Below are 16064 nucleotides of genomic sequence, written 5' to 3' on the forward strand. Positions count from 1 at the left end.
AGATTAATGGAAGTGTCCTATTCCTGTAGTGTTCATCTGCATGTAGTTTGTCAGGAGAAAAATCTTAAAAACGTAGCGGCTACAAATCATTAGAGAAGGAAACACGAGTTTAGGTCGATATCGATGTGTAGGTTCCAATAACTGTTTTCTCTAACCTGACTAAATATTTTCCGGATTTTAATTCTAACATGAAAACATGAAAGGAATTATGCACCTTTAAAACAAGTCACGGTGGCATTATTGATGAAATACATTTAAACAACGGAAGAACAAATGCCAATATTTTTGAAACATTTAGTGATCAAATCTTAAATTACAATTAACACTATACGGCAACAAAGCGCTACTCCTAACGACCTTTTTTGTTGATGAATAATATTGATTCGATGTATTAGATCCACGCGCGTTTAGCTCTTGGTCCAATGTTATCAAACGCGTAAGTTCTTTTAACTTATAGGACTAAAAACCTTTGTATTGACACTTAAGTCGAATTCCAGATCACGTGAGCTGTTGTCTAAGTACTCTCTGTCTTGCTGACCATAGAAACTTCCGCAACCTATCAAATATTGCTTCCGTTTTTTATTGTTGTTTTTATTTGTTAGTTTTTTTTTCGGGGGTGGGGGTGGGGGTTGTTTTTGTTTGGGGGGTGTTTATTTTTTTTTTTTGGGGGGTATGCTTGTTTGTTTTTTCTTTTGTAAATTACATTTACGTTTGAAAATCGGAGCACATATATAATATTCCATTTAATCGTTCCCTCCTCATGCATGTTGATAATAATTTGATTAATCTGGTAAGATTTTAATTGGTCTGTCAATGCATCTTTGAAACAATACATTATAGTTATTATAGTCAATATACTCCGGAGAAATGATAGTCTTTAGAGGATTTCTTATAATGTCCGTACCAATAATTACAGGACTAGTGTCATCAGTCACCATCAGATACATGGACTGAGTTTCCGCTTTTTCCCCTCATGCCTTTTCCTGGATTATTTGTTCAAATACTCGTGACAGGTGTGTTAATAATTACAAGCACACGTATGTATATAACGAAATTATAATTAAAACATTCACGTGACAGATTCTGCATCTAATATGTCATGAAATTCAAATTCTTTTTGTGGGGTTAGGTTCAAAGAGTGTAATGACGGGTGGAATTTCACTCGGTGTGAAAATTTCTATGACCAATCATTTCTATGTGTCTTATAGTTAAATATTTCATATATTTTTCTTTCTTGTTACTTGAGAGTCGTAACAACAAGGAGGAAATCCTCCTTTGGTCAACAAATAATGACATTGCAAACAAAACTGTTGGATTTAGATGTCACCTGTTGATCTAACAGAGAGAGGAGAGAAAGTGACAAGGGCATGGGGTCACATGATATTTCTACAAGATCACAGACTTAAATAAACATCATAAACAATTGTTATCGTTTTATGCTCTGCCCTTTGTAGTTTATTCTCACGAGTTTCAATTCTGTAAGAAACGGGTTCTTGAATAAGTCTCCACAATGTTTTATTCCGAGTAAAAGCTATCGTACGAAGAATCTTGTGCTATATTAACGAACTCATTTGTTTATATTTTGTAATTATGCTTCTGAATAACACCCCCGACAATACCATTGTAGACAAACGCACCTTCGTAGGTAAAATGGTTTAAATAGCTATGTGTATTATCAGATAATAAGCGGCGAGGTCATTCGTGATCTCGTCCGGGTAACAACAATTACTGGCTTGGCGATATTCAGGTAAAATTTTCCTCTGCGAATGGAAATATGTACGTATTGCTTTCAATTTCATGAAGGTAAGCTTTTTGTAAAGATTTATGAAATTTATATTACCATTTTTCATAAAATAGCGTTTATTACATATTATATACTACATGTAGGCCTATATGCTGAATTTTGAAGAGCAGCAAAACGAAAGAAGTTCTCTCTTTCTCTCTCTCTCTCTCTCTCTCTCTCTCTCTCTCTCTCTGTGTGTGTGTGTGTGTGTGTGTGTCTGTATGTCTCTCTCTCTCTCTCTCTCTCTCTCTCTCAACCATCTTTACAGATTTACAGATATAGTAAAATAATCAAGGGTTTATCATATAAAACAATTTTGGTGTACTTTTCGTATAAGTAACAAACAAATACAGACCACAAATTCGGGTGTATACTATTAGACATGTCATAATCAAAGTAGAAAATTTGAACTGACGGGCTTTCGCTCTTCAGAAAGCCCGTCTTTATTGCTCATTAAGTAGACTTTCATATCGTACCATGTATGTAAACCACTTTGTTTAATTTTAATTTCACCTGACAGGAGAAATATCGAGTAGCCTTTAAAAATTTAAAATTGCGCTGGTCAGATATCCTTAGGCTGTATCATAATTTTTCAATTTCTTATAAGATAATCCCTTAGAAATCTAAAAGTATTTAGATTACCTGTCTATGTGGTATACATGCAAAACAAAATGATTTTGGCGATGGTCTGCATGCTGATCTAGATAATTTTGTGTGGGTAGGAAATGCTTAGGGGGGTGCAAAATGCCTAAGGGGATAAGTTTTCCAACTTAATTTGGCATACTTATCCAAGAATGTGGCGGAAAGAATTTGGTATAGCATTTTTTCAACAAATCACCATTAACCAATATGAAACGGTGTGGATTTAATAAAATAACCTACCCACATTTCTAATGTTTTTGTACGTTAAGTGTTTGGCAATGGGGGCGATATTGCACAACAAAATAAATCGATTGAACAAAGTTTGATATCATATATATACATGGTATATTTATATGATATAAGAGAAGTAAGTGTTTTTAGATTTATGATACATATTTTTAGTATAAATCTGATCATCAGTCGAGTTAATGACTTGTCTTTAAAGGGGCATTAGCTTTGGAAGTGATAATAACCTTGTTTTTATTAAAATCTTTCAATAGCATAGGGATATATATCAATTACTAATAAAATCATTTATTTTGCACAAAAAGCAAGAAAAACCTAATAAAACTACGTCAGATACCTGCTTTTAGTGTAGAGAAATAAATAAGAAAGAATTATTGTCTTGCAAGACAATAATTATTTAAATCAAAATTACATGTTCATATTGAATTCAATTTTTGGTGACAAAATGACAGCTGATTAATGTCCCTTTACACTGATTAATGTCCCTTTACACTAGTAATGCCCCTTTACATTGCTGAGAACGGCAATCATGATATACAATCCTATGTCAGAGAAATTGAAATCAATTTAACTTTTTCTTTACATTTGCGTTTTCTTTGTTCGTGATAATAGAACATGGAGGGTACGTTTAACTAACTGTATTTGATTGTGCGGGACAACACGGGATTTATACACAGTCTATCACTAAACATGCTTCATCACATTCGCATTTATATGTCCTGGCCGTTAATTAGATTTCGTTCAATATCTCCAATATATCGTACCCCGCCGAAAATAAATTGCTTTTTAAGAACCTCTAGTATATGAACCTATTGAAACTCCGGTGGGTATATATAGAAATCCCGCCGTGTATCAGATTGAGGAATTAATGGACACATTATGCGAGTAAATCTTTAACAAAAGATCAATGATCGGGCATAGTCAATCGACTTCCATAGACTTTCGCTGCTCGGAATAAAAAATGTTTTGTGCAGTGCAAGATGTGCGACGAGACTACCCGCTAATAGAAAATCCATTAAGCTGTCGTGTAATTTTACCAGTACCACCGTAAGCGAACGGTCGATTCTAAATTCAATGTGACATGGCGATTATCTGAATTTAGTGCTTTCTGAACTATGTGCTCTAAAATTGTGTAATTTATTTTTTATTCGTGGTCAATCTGTTATACGGGACTTCAACGTCACAATCCCTTCATCCACCTTTCTTTGATCATTAATCTTTTTAGCCGGGTTTAAAAGCTAGTGGTAATTTTTTGCAATCTTTAATTTTTAACTTTAGCGAAAGGAGGAAAAAGTCAGCTGGGACAGCTTGTATGCTGATAACTACATCCTGGATTTACTGTAAGTATCCAAGTACTATACATAATACTTATCAATCAGTATTTTAGTTTAGGTTTTTTTTTTAAGAACTGGGCGAATGTGATAGTATTGATAAAGTCAGTACTATATGTAGTGGTAACTGTCATTTTTAAAATCAAATGTCACTCAATCAAACTTTTATGATTATGCTTTAAAAAGACATAATCATTGTACATAGGCCTACAGTATATCATATATCCAACCTATTATGTATATTTCTGCAGTGTGAAAACACTTGCGTCTAATTTCATTCCTCCCAAACTATTGACCTTAACTTTTTGTCTTACTTTCACATTCTTTTAAACTGAATGTCGTTGCGTCTTGTATATTGATCTATCGTCGTTGTATTGACTCCCTATTCCTTTTATTTACCTAATTCTTTAATGGCCAATTTCACAATTTTCATGTTGTCAGCAAGGACATAACTGAATCTTAGAAACAGCCAATAGGATGAATTCGAATACTTCATCAAATCACGCATATATATGTAGGATAATTTATTTTTTTTTTTTTTTTTTTTTTTTTTTGCGTGTTCAAAGAGCACCTTCGTTGCACACCAGTAGAGGGGTGGATTTCGGTGGTTGCAGTCCTCCTTTTTCGTTGAACATTTTCAACAAAATGGTAATATCTTTGTCATTTTAGAATCTTCATCACTCCATCCGTCTTTTTTTTTTTTGCGGAAGGGGGTGGGGGGTTACAAACTTGCATCACACCATCCCTCTTTTGAAATTCTCTGGATCCGCCACTGCATAGTACATTATTATTTCTTTCTACATGTATTTGAACAATCAAGTATCCGCATTAACATGCAGATGTACATAGAACTAATTGTCACACTATAATACTAAATGTACTAATGATAATACTAAATGTACTAATGTACTATAAGAGGAGGAATTATCTAATTTTAAACAATTGTCCCGATATTAAAGAATTTTTATAAGTACACTTGAACAGCGTATTATGGAATAGGAACTATAAATACCAAACCTAGCCTGCTAATAAATCCGTAATAATTATTTATTTTATTCAAACTATTAATCTGCTTTAAAGCTTATTAGAACGTCAGTGATGTTTTTTATTTGCATTGCAAAATGTATACAGTCAATCGAAGGTGAAAATTGACATGTAAGTATAGCTATTTATTTTTATTAGGTGCATAACATTGTTCTATTTATCTGATATAATTGAAAGTGTCACATTTATATCATATTGGTATAAAAAAAAAAACAAAAAAAAAAACGCACAGCCACCACTTAAACCCGACCTATAAGGTATATTTTCATGGCTATGTACAACTTATCGAGAACCATTGATTGTATTTCGTATCCTCTGTTCATATTTAAAAGAACAATTATGCCAGATGTACGAGGAGATGTAAATGAACTGTTTTAAAGAGATCTTTTATTACTCTATCATATAAATTTTAACCCTGCAAACAACTTTTCTGAAAGCACATTTGGGGAATATAACAAAACCCGTTGTGATTTAAAAGCCCTCTGTATAAGCAGTAGTAGTTTTGGCATTGTTTTCGGTGTTGACATGTTTACAGTGGGTTTCATAAGGACCTTTTATTCCTACAGTCAATACACAGTAGTTCCCCTCCCCGTCACAGAGATCACCTTACACACTATCCTTTCTCTGCCATTGTTTGGGGTCACGTCCCTCGTTCTCCGTCAGGTCGCTCTCTGGTTCTCCAAATATTTCAATTACCACATCTGTCTAGTGGTCTTTAGAAGATTTTGACGTCCATTCTAGGTTTAAAGACGATATCAAGTTGATTTCATTAGATAACTCCCGTGTGATATTGCTAATTTCTTATCTCTGAGTCGATTGTCTCACAAAGGATCAACTTGTGCTTATTAAATCAATCGCCTTCTTCTATTTTCTCGTGGATATTATTCCTACATAGATCGAAGGTAAGCTCTCTCTCTCTCTCTCTCTCTCTCTCTCTCTCTCTCTCTCTCTCTCTCTAAAAATAATAATAATGAATGCAAATACTCTGTCCATTACATTGTTTCCTTAAAAAAACAATTGTACAGGTGAATAAACAAATATCTTACATACAATATAATACTTATTCACTATCATTGTTTGATTAGCACTCTAAATGTTTACTCGCCTCTACTGATCACTGAATTTCATGGAAGGATTACTCGTTTTGTGATATATAAGAGTATACTTATGTCTATGGGTTCTTGTAAGGAACGTGCAAGTAAAAATAAGCTGACTACTGATACCATCTTTAAACTTGAAGTTAGAGATGTACATACAAGTTTTACAAATACTGTTTTCAAATCATGTATCAGTGTAAAAAAAAAATTATAACACCCCCTCCCCCAATAAAAAGAACAAGAAACTTGATGTTTGCTACAAAATAATAACTCTGAATGTAAAATGCACAATTAGTTAAATGGTTTTTCCATAAAATAAAAATAAAACAACCATAATACCACATTACAGAAAATCACGATCACAGGGAATCTGCAGTGGTGGAAGTAGTGCGATATTTATAACTGTTTTCTGAGAATGCACAGGAAGCGCCTAATTCGTTTTCCGATAATCATCCAACATCATCCACTCGATACCGAAGGCTCTTTTTGTGGATTTTAGCTTTGATTTTTTTCCACATGCGTGAATGCAGTATACGTACTGTGTATCTATTTATCTATTGGTTTTTATCATTCGTGAGGTGTCCATCTTTTTGTTGTTCCTGCTGTCAATATAGCGATGTGAACTTATTAGTCAAGGGTGTACTAAATTCCTCTCGCTGTATCGTGTTCAGAAGTGTGTTTATCATTTGTTAATAATTCCGTACCTTCTCATTCTTTACAGACTCGAGTACCTGGACACTATTTGTTTTGCTGTTAAAGATCGGAGACTGCAAGCTTAAAACCAAATTTGAGCGGATAATGTTCATAAACCAACAACTGAATCCAAGGCATGAAGAGTGACCAATTAAGACGGAAAACAAAAGGCATAGGCAAGATTAAAGTCCGCGACGAGCGGAAATATGGCAGAAACAAGAGAAAGGAAAATGGTCAGCAGGTATTCGTGAATAAGGACGGCAGTCATGATAGTGACGTCGAGTGTTACGATGATGACGAAGACGGGGAAGATGCATTAAAAATTAAAGAAGGCGATTTGCAAGAAAACCGCGTGGTCACAAAAGCACTACAGCACATCAATATACCTCATGGAATTCTATGCAGCGAGTGTGCCAAAATTGGAGTGTATGACAAGAACATGTATGACGTAACACGCAATACTAGCGAGCAGACGACTAGAGATAGTGATAGTCGAGAAAGGTGCTCTATTTGTCAAACTTTGGGAACTAAGGTCGATCCTCAAGAAAACATCCGAATGGCTGTGCTTTACTCTCATGAGTTTTACGACAAGTATTCGCGGGACAAACGTCCGGGAGTTTCAGATTCAGGCGAGTCCACAACTAGGGAGAATTCGATTGTAAAACTTGAATCCTCTAAAAAACAATCAGAAGACAAAATTGTTGAACGATTGGAAAAGGAAAAGTCGTTTGATCGGACAGAACCCAACAAGTCATACAAGCGATCGGGTGTGAACGGTATAAAAACATCTGGATATCAACAAAACAAAACGGGGTACATCTTATCGGAGAATCCCAAATTTGAAGGAATCCTGGCAGGTAAAGGTGAAATTATAGCAAAAGAACACGGAACACAAAGAGTAGAGGAGAACTCAAGTGAAAACAAAACAATACAAAGATCTGCACGGAATAGAAAGTGCAATACGAAAACAGGGGAAAAGGATCAAATTCATGAGAGTACATCAGGTACGTCACTTCCGGATATAGTCAGTAGAATTTCATTGGTGGATTCCGAGGAGTGTACATCCGTGGATACAGTTGACATCGATATAAAAAGAAAACTTCCTGAAGAAAATTCTGTAAAACAGAAATCGCCATTAACAAGTTTCCCCAAAGCCAAGAAGTTTCCGAAAAGCGCAGACTCCCCTCGATCTTTCATTCTTGCGGCCACCAGAAGACAGGCGAATGGTTTTTCGAGTTTATACATGAAACGTGCATTGAAAGGGAGCAATGTTCGAAAAGATACGTGGAATAAGATAGGAGAAAACGAACACCATCATCGTCAAGGTAAAAATAAAATTATATAATTCTAAATTCTACTACGAAATGAGTTTCATATATTTTATTAAAAGATCTAATAAAAATGTTTAACCTTAACTCTATCACGGTTATTGCAAAGATCAAAGCAATGCCGCGGTCATTATTCTGCGATATACTCTCAAACATAATAACTGATAGTGATTATAAGAACATTGTTACCTAGCTGCAATAATGTAGCCCTCTCTGATTTTTTTTTTATTTTTTTTTTTTTAGGGAGAGGGCTACAACTCCTTAGGATCTCCGTAATGGTGCAAATGCGGGAGTGATTCACTCCCGCAACATTTGCGCTCATTCTAAACATTTCCTGACTTTCTTTACGTAAATAAAATGATATTCTATGTTTCTTAGTCAATATATAAATTTACAACCTACAACTTTAGATTTGTGAGGCTCTATTCTACCGTTTTCAACAATTTCGATAAATCCCAGTTTCTCGATTCATATTTGTGCGCCATGTTTGATGTACTGAAGTTTCAACTTCCGGTTGTCAAGTCATTTGCATATGCCATATAAGGTGGTATTTACATCAATGGACAAGTATGGAGGCGAAAGCTATTTCGTCGGTATTGAGAAGGTTTGAATTTAATATCAAGTTAAAAACCGAACAGCAGAGTGTAAATTCTTTCTGCAACAATATGATTTTCCTTCCTTTGTCGAAGTGGCTCGAATAACTACATTTTCGCGCTGATTGTCAATGTTTAGGCTTTTCATTAGATCCACCTACGAGATCTCGCGATAACAAGCATGGCGGAGCAGACGAAGAATTTTGCATGCTGTACATTATATTTAATGAAAAACACCTTTATTAGACATGCCCGAGCACAAAGTTGGTACTCCTTTTGGTATAAACAACATTTGGGACTAATACACAGAGTTTATTATCGGTTGTTCATAAAATTATTTTGCACCATTACGGAGATCCTATGGAATTGTAGCCCTATCCCGAAAACGTCAGAATAAAAAAAAATTGGATTGGGCTACATTATTGCAGCTAATTGTTACCCATCTTGTTTGTACACTTCGTGTTTTGCTAAATGAATACAACAATAAAGTCTTTAACTGATAATTCAATTTTATAATCATAAAAATAATCGATACATGTTGCAAAACAGTTATAAAAGACTGAAAAAGATTTGCCATTCAGTATAAATCAATCGTCTGCATTCCAAGATCAACAGTGTTAACAAACATGTCGTTTTCTTGGACTATGTATCCAAAGCATTTGATATAATCAGTCTACATAAAACTGAATACTTTAAATATTTTACAAAATAGATCTAGTATGCCCTATCATCTCACCTTTAACTAGCAATGAACATGAAGGTCTAGTCCGTTTCGGAAACTGTCATGGCGTCATTCGTAGCTACGTACGCAAATGATCGGCTGTATATTTCCGAGCCGTAGTAGAATAGAAATGAAGTTCTTGTTTTCTCGTATATTGCAGGATAACCTCCTCGGTCTCAAAATGTTATAATATAAAAGCCTCGGTTTTCAAGAATCTTGATAAATATAGTACGTCTATTGTAGCGGCTGAGAATTCCGACAGACTTGAAAAATTAATACAATGTAAATCCTTTTTGAAAATGCACGAGGTTATGAACTGCAGCGCTTCACGCTGGTATTTTTTTCATGAATTATGCTGACGTAAAGCGTCACAGATCACGCCTTCGTGTATTCTCAAAATGAAATTTAATTTTTAATTGAATGCAGTGACACAAATGTGAGAAATTAAATACGGATACTTTTATGAACATTCCATTTTTAGCTCACCTGAGCTGAAAGCTCAAGTGAGCTTTTCTGATCACCCGTATTCCGGCGTCCGTCCGTCTGTCCGTCTGTAAACTTTTCACATTTTCAACTTCTTCTCAACAACCACTGGGCCAATTTCAACCAAAGTTGGCACAAAATATCCTTAGGGAAAGGAAATTCTAAATTGTTAAAATAAAGGGCCAGGCCACGTTTCAAGGGGAGATAATCAAGAAAAGGTAAAAATAGGGTAGGGTCATTAAAAAATCTTCTCAAGAACCACTGGGCCAGAAAAGATGAAATTTATAGATAAGCTTTACTAGGTAGTGAAGATTCTAAATTGTTAAAATCATGGCCCCCGGGGGTCGGATGGGGCCACAATAGGGGGTCAAAGTTTTACATACAAATATATAGGAAAAATCTTTAAAAATCTTCTTCTCAAGAACCACTGAGCCAGAAAAGCTGAGATTTATATGAAAGCTTTCTGATATAGTACAGATTCTAAATTGTTAAAATCATGGCCCCCGGGGATCGGATGGGGCCACAATAGGGGTTAAAGTTGTTTTTTGTTGTTGTTTTTTTTCCGGTTTTATATATATATATATATATATATAGGGCAGATTCAAGTTTGTTAAAATCATGGACCCCGGGGATTGGATGGGGCCTCAAGGGGGGCATCAAAGTTTTACATATTGGAAAAATCTTTTAAAATCTTCTTCTCAAGAACCACTGAGCCAGAAAAGCTGAGATTTATATGAAAGCTTCCTGATATAGTGCAGATTCTAAATTGTTAAGATCATGGCCCCCGGGGGTCGGATGGGGCCACAATAGGGGATCAAAGTTTTACATACAAATATATAGGAAAAATCTTTAAAAATCTTCCCAGAACCACTAAGCCAGAAAAGCTGAGATTTATATGAAAGCTTTCTGATATAGTGCAGATTCAGATTTGTTAAAATCATGGCCTCCAGGGGTAGGTTTGGGGCCATAATAGGGACTACGGTTTTACATGCAAATAGATATGGAAAATCTTCTGATATGGACCAAGGTGATTCAGGTGAGCGATGTGGCCCATGGGCCTCTTGTTTTATATCGATACACCATCATACAAGCCACTTTTAGTCTGAGATTATGAATAGAATATAAAATTCAATATTATACAAGGGGTAATTTAATGGGACACTTCTAGAATGTTTGTCCCCATAAATGTGGCGTCATTAGTTAGGGTAAAGCGGTCCCTATAAATATACTGTGTGAACCTAACCCTAAACCTAACAGTATATCATCATCGTCCATGACCCATGAAAAAGTATTGAATATGGCAAATCATAACTCTGTCAATTGATGATATGGCAACAATATCATCGATATCGACATTGTACACGGCGGGTGTAACCGGTCGACAGGGTATGCTTACTCCTCCTCGGCACCTGATTCCACCTCTGGTGTATCCAAGGGCCCGTGTCTGTCCAACTCTGTATTTTGTATTGCTTATAGGAGTTATGAAATTGACCCCTGTTCGTTTTCTTCACCTTTCATGGTCATTGGAAAACAGTGTTGTATATGGTAAACAATAAATTTGTCAGGTGACGATATAGATACGATATCGTCATGCTCTTGTCGATATAATCGATATTGACAATTTGACATCGTATTTGCATGAATTTCACCCTTGTTTCATTATTTTCTTCTCGGTTACAGTAAGGCTGTAGATTGCAAATTAATGACGTAAAGAAAAATATACACGTCATATTATATTGAATAGACTGTTTGGTACATTCTAATACTTCAGATTAAATATTTGGAAATAACTGTTATTCTCACAACTTCAGAAAATTACTGCGTGGAGAGCCTCGGACTGACTTTTGGAATTCCGGAATTCAATCTTCGCTTGGCGGGAAGAACAATAAAGAAATCTACCGAATCTTCAAGGAGACCTAATAGTCAAAGGTCATCTAAAAGTTCAAATTCTCAGAATTTCTTACCACCAATCAAAGAAGCTCAAAGACATTCATTTTCCGTGAAAGGATTCGGATGACGCACCTGTATCTCACCGTCAAAATACCTGCATACTTAGTCTACCATCACCTGAGGAAATCTGTTATGTTGATATATTGTGAAGAGTGGGACAGAGTAACTGCAGTGTACCAGAGTCCTGCATCAAGATTGATAACTTTTAATTTTGATGCAGTATGAAGAAAATGGATACAATGCAATAAACTACTAGTATATATATTTCTCTCAGCACACAGCTGTTTATTTTGTATGAACAGTGATTAGAACTACGATCATATTCTTGCAATACCAGACATTTAAATACACTGTTTTTGTATTTCTCGTTGTCTCTTTCATATTGGTAAATTTGATAATGCATATTTGTTTAAATAACCAACTCCAAAGTGTTAATCTTACAAATTGATTTCTATGCCTGATGAATATCAAAATATATACATGTGATTAAAGCATTGTTGTGTAAAACGTTCTACATTAAAATTCCACATTCTGTATGGATGAACCATTCAGAGACACAAATGTAAATTAAGCTTTCATTGTCTTTAATGTCGCAGCGTTTGTACTCGATGCCAACACAGATACGTTTGATGTCATTGTTTTATTAATTTAATGCATTCCTTTCACTTTGGCAACACGGTAGCTAGGTTTTTACTCTGAACGATTTCAGTTTGTTTTCACGGGCTGTCCCCTCGAAGACGTTTTTTCTCAAGATGTGGATTTTAGAAGAGCGGGGCGATCTAACCCGATTTGTCTGGTTGCTGTGATATGTTTGAATGTGAAACTGTCGGAGATAAAGACTCTATCTAATTTGGATTTTTAACTCTTTCAATCGTGTACTTGCGTCTGGAATTTTAACAAAGGAAGACCATACCAATTGCCCTTTTTTCACTGGGAAAAAAAGGTTGCAAGGATTTTGTAAGCATTCAAGAACACGGCCATCATTGTGTATTCATATAAATTAAAAACGAATGCTTCATAAATATTCTTTTTCCGGTTTGTTCCGCTCCGGACTTCTCCTGATAAACTTTATCATAGTGTATTGTTCACCTCAGTGCAAATAATGGTCGAATATTTTAAAGGCTTTCGTACATATATTTGATTCGCATTTCAAATCATTTACAACATATTTAAAATTCGGTCTTGACAGTTTGATTCATATTCATATTACTGCGAGATTTGAAAATGTTCGCACTTTCGAATTCTAAGTGCTGCAAATCACGGGTGTCCTTTCTGCTAATCCCGCGGATATAGTGGGATTAATAATGTGCTTCTTCTTTTTATAAAACGCACGTTCAAATAAGACACTTAATCGGACGTTGTGAATGCACCGCGCCTAGGAGTACTTCTCCCCATTTCATTGACTTGGCGCAAACTAAACAGTCATGTTGCTTTCGAATCTGAGCAAAGGACTGGCGGAAATAAAATCTACACGGTACGGAGAGAGAGTGGAAATAACTACAGAACGCATCGGTAGGCGGCGATCAAGCCAGGGGGGCCACGCCAGAAGGAGAAATTCTCCGAATAAAGTCTCAGACGAATTAGTTGTCAACAGGAACAAGGATCCGTTGATTCTTCCAAAGACTTTCACCACAAGGAGAGGCCCGCTGGTTTTGTACACCGATAGCTGTCAATCACGTGATTCCACGTCCAGTAAGTGGAGCAGACATTCGACAGCATCCCACCATGCGCATGATATCAGTTCCTTCAACTTTGACTTCGTTCTTCAAAGTGGAACGCCATCGAGATCCAACAAAACTTGTGTGTCTGAAAGAAAATTACAGGTACCAAGTGTCGCGTCCTTTGCAGAAGCTGTTCTGAACTTTGATGATTCCAAACTGCGGAGTAATACAAAATCTAAAACAGCTGAAAGACGGAAAAGTGGAAAATCTTGAGAAGAGTTTTGGTGTATTTATGGTTAAGTACATCGGATCAGCTACCAATAATTCATCTGAAATTAAGGGTTTTCTCAGAAGGTTTAACTATTATTCCAAAAGATTGGAACATCTTATTCCGAAATGGAAGTACACCAAGCGTTGTGATTTTCCTAAACGATATTCTCGCTTTTCAATCATACCTTTAAAATAGGGAAAACATGGCTTTTCATCACAGAGTTGTTTAGTTTGGTGATTTTATTGTTGTTGGTTTTATTTATTTATTTATTTTATTTATTCATTTATTTATTTATTGTTTGTAGCTGTGGTGTTTCAAAATAATTAATGAACTAATTCAAACATAACGGGATTAATATCGCTGAACGATTTTTAGAGAATGGAGTTTTTAATTTTTCTATATCAATCACCTGAATTAAAATGCAACACAACAACGATATACATGTATTGTGATTCAACAACTTGTTCTTAACCTGGACGAGTCAAAATGCTTGTTCAGTTCCAGTGAGGAATAACGGACGATGACTCCAAATGGAGTTACTTCCCTTTTATGAAAACATTTAGTGTACGCGTGAGAATACTTCCGATAGAAAAGTGGATATAGCGGAATAGTAAATACACGTGCTTACAACGTACTCGTAGGGGTATGCAGTAGAATGACTTGTGTCTTAGTGGGAAATTACAAACGTTTTTATGTGTATATTCACACTTGTTGTATTTCTATACTTAATATCATTATCTATACAAATGAAGCATAAAAGTAATCTGTCATTGAAAAATTGATTTATCAACCCAAACTAATTTAGCTCCCTCATCCTTCCTGGAAAAATATAATTCATTATTGACTTGTTGAGTGCTGTTTTTACTATTGTCTTTTCAATGTTACGAAAGCTTCATTTTCGAGATATATATATACATATATATATATATGTGACTAAGAATTGGGGAAAAACGGCTATCTGTGTGTGTTTGTACGGGGTTTTGAGAGCATACAATATTAAATGTTCTAGTTGAAGTGATTCGATACTGTGATCCTTCTTTTCATATCAAATTACTATGGAGCGCCAAATTAGCATAAACTCAAATAATACGCCAGTTTCGAGATAGGAACTCTTCTGTATAGGAGGTGCATTTAGTGGAACTTTGAATGCCTAAGTGGGACAGAGTGGATATACAGCCAACGAGGAAAACGATGAAATGTATTAAAAGCGGCTTCTCTTTAAATATGTAAATGTGGGAAATACTAAATTCTATCGAAAGAAATGTTTTACCGAAGTGGAAACATACAAACAATGTCATATTTGCAAGAAATATCTTGGATATGGTACTTATGACCAGCGAAATAACGTGATAGGATAAGAATTCTATGTATTTAATTACTCCCTAAATACTTATCACTTACGTAGTTTGTGTATCAGTCGAATTCGGGTTATCAAACAGCGTATTAGAAACTTACTGAGTACATTCACTTACGCTGTGATGAATATCTGTTCCACTCCCGCGTGTAAACAAATTCTTTCGCGCCTTACTATGTACGAGAGTTCTCCAAAGGGAAATAACTCGGACGTATCTCGAAACCGGCGTATTGAAGATATCTTCAATTATTTGAAGATATCATCAATTCAATTATTGCTCTCTTTAATTGAATTAATGCGTGCTTCAATTCAATTATTGCTAATGCGCGCATCAATTGAATTAACGAGAGCAATAATTGATTTAATGCGCGCATTAATTCAATTATTGCTCTCTTCAATTCAATTGAGGAGAGCATCAATTTCGTACAAATATTGCTCGCATAACTGATTTAGAGCTCGGTATAAATAATTTGATGATCTCTTTAATTCAATTGAAGATATCTTTAATTATTTACAATGCTTTTGTATAAGGAATTAATGCGCGCATCAATTCTTTGAAAGGGAGCAACAATGCAATTAAAGAGATCATTAATTTAATTGTGGATATTTTGAATTGAAGATATCTTTAATTATATAGTTGCTCTCTCTAAAAGAATTATTGCTGTCTTCAAATTATATCATTAATTCAATTGAAGAGAGCAATAACTGAATTAACGCGCGCGTTAAATTCATTATTGCTCTCATCAAATGAATTAATGCGCGCATCAATATTCCATTATTGCTCTCATCAATTGATTTAATGCGCGCATTATATCAATTATTGCTCTCTTCAATTGAATTGGCGCGCATCAATTCAATTGTTGATAT

The 16064-nt window shown here is 35.2% G+C and overlaps 1 protein-coding gene across 2 annotated transcripts; it reads left to right on the forward strand.

The window, feature by feature from the left end:
* The first annotated feature begins 1706 nt into the window (after positions 1-1706).
* On the forward strand, positions 1707-12498 carry LOC125676944 (uncharacterized). Of its 2 annotated transcripts, XM_056159996.1 has the most exons (4): positions 1707-1747; positions 3950-4011; positions 6865-8161; positions 11773-12498. In XM_056159996.1, exons 3-4 carry the CDS (start codon positions 6973-6975, stop codon positions 11976-11978), a joined length of 1395 nt encoding a protein of 464 aa, XP_056015971.1. In that variant the 5' UTR covers positions 1707-1747; positions 3950-4011; positions 6865-6972; the 3' UTR covers positions 11979-12498. The 2 variants fall into 2 exon arrangements, with proteins under 2 accessions (XP_056015971.1, XP_056015969.1); XM_056159994.1 differs by lacking the exons at positions 1707-1747; positions 3950-4011 and adding an exon at positions 5334-5948.
* The last annotated feature ends 3566 nt before the right edge of the window (positions 12499-16064 follow it).

Source organism: Ostrea edulis, chromosome 3 (assembly GCF_947568905.1).
Source record: "Ostrea edulis chromosome 3, xbOstEdul1.1, whole genome shotgun sequence".
NCBI classification, from domain to species: domain Eukaryota; kingdom Metazoa; phylum Mollusca; class Bivalvia; order Ostreida; family Ostreidae; genus Ostrea; species Ostrea edulis.

What these genes read in the sequence shown, in the direction of transcription:
- LOC125676944 (XM_056159996.1), top strand. Translation starts at nt 6,973, where the DNA reads ATGAAGAGTGACCAATTAAGACGGAAAACAAAAGGCATAGGCAAGATT. An exon ending in CGAACACCATCATCGTCAAG is followed by an intron (nt 8,162 to 11,772) that starts GTAAAAATAAAA and finishes TCACAACTTCAG; the next exon opens with AAAATTACTGCGTGGAGAGC.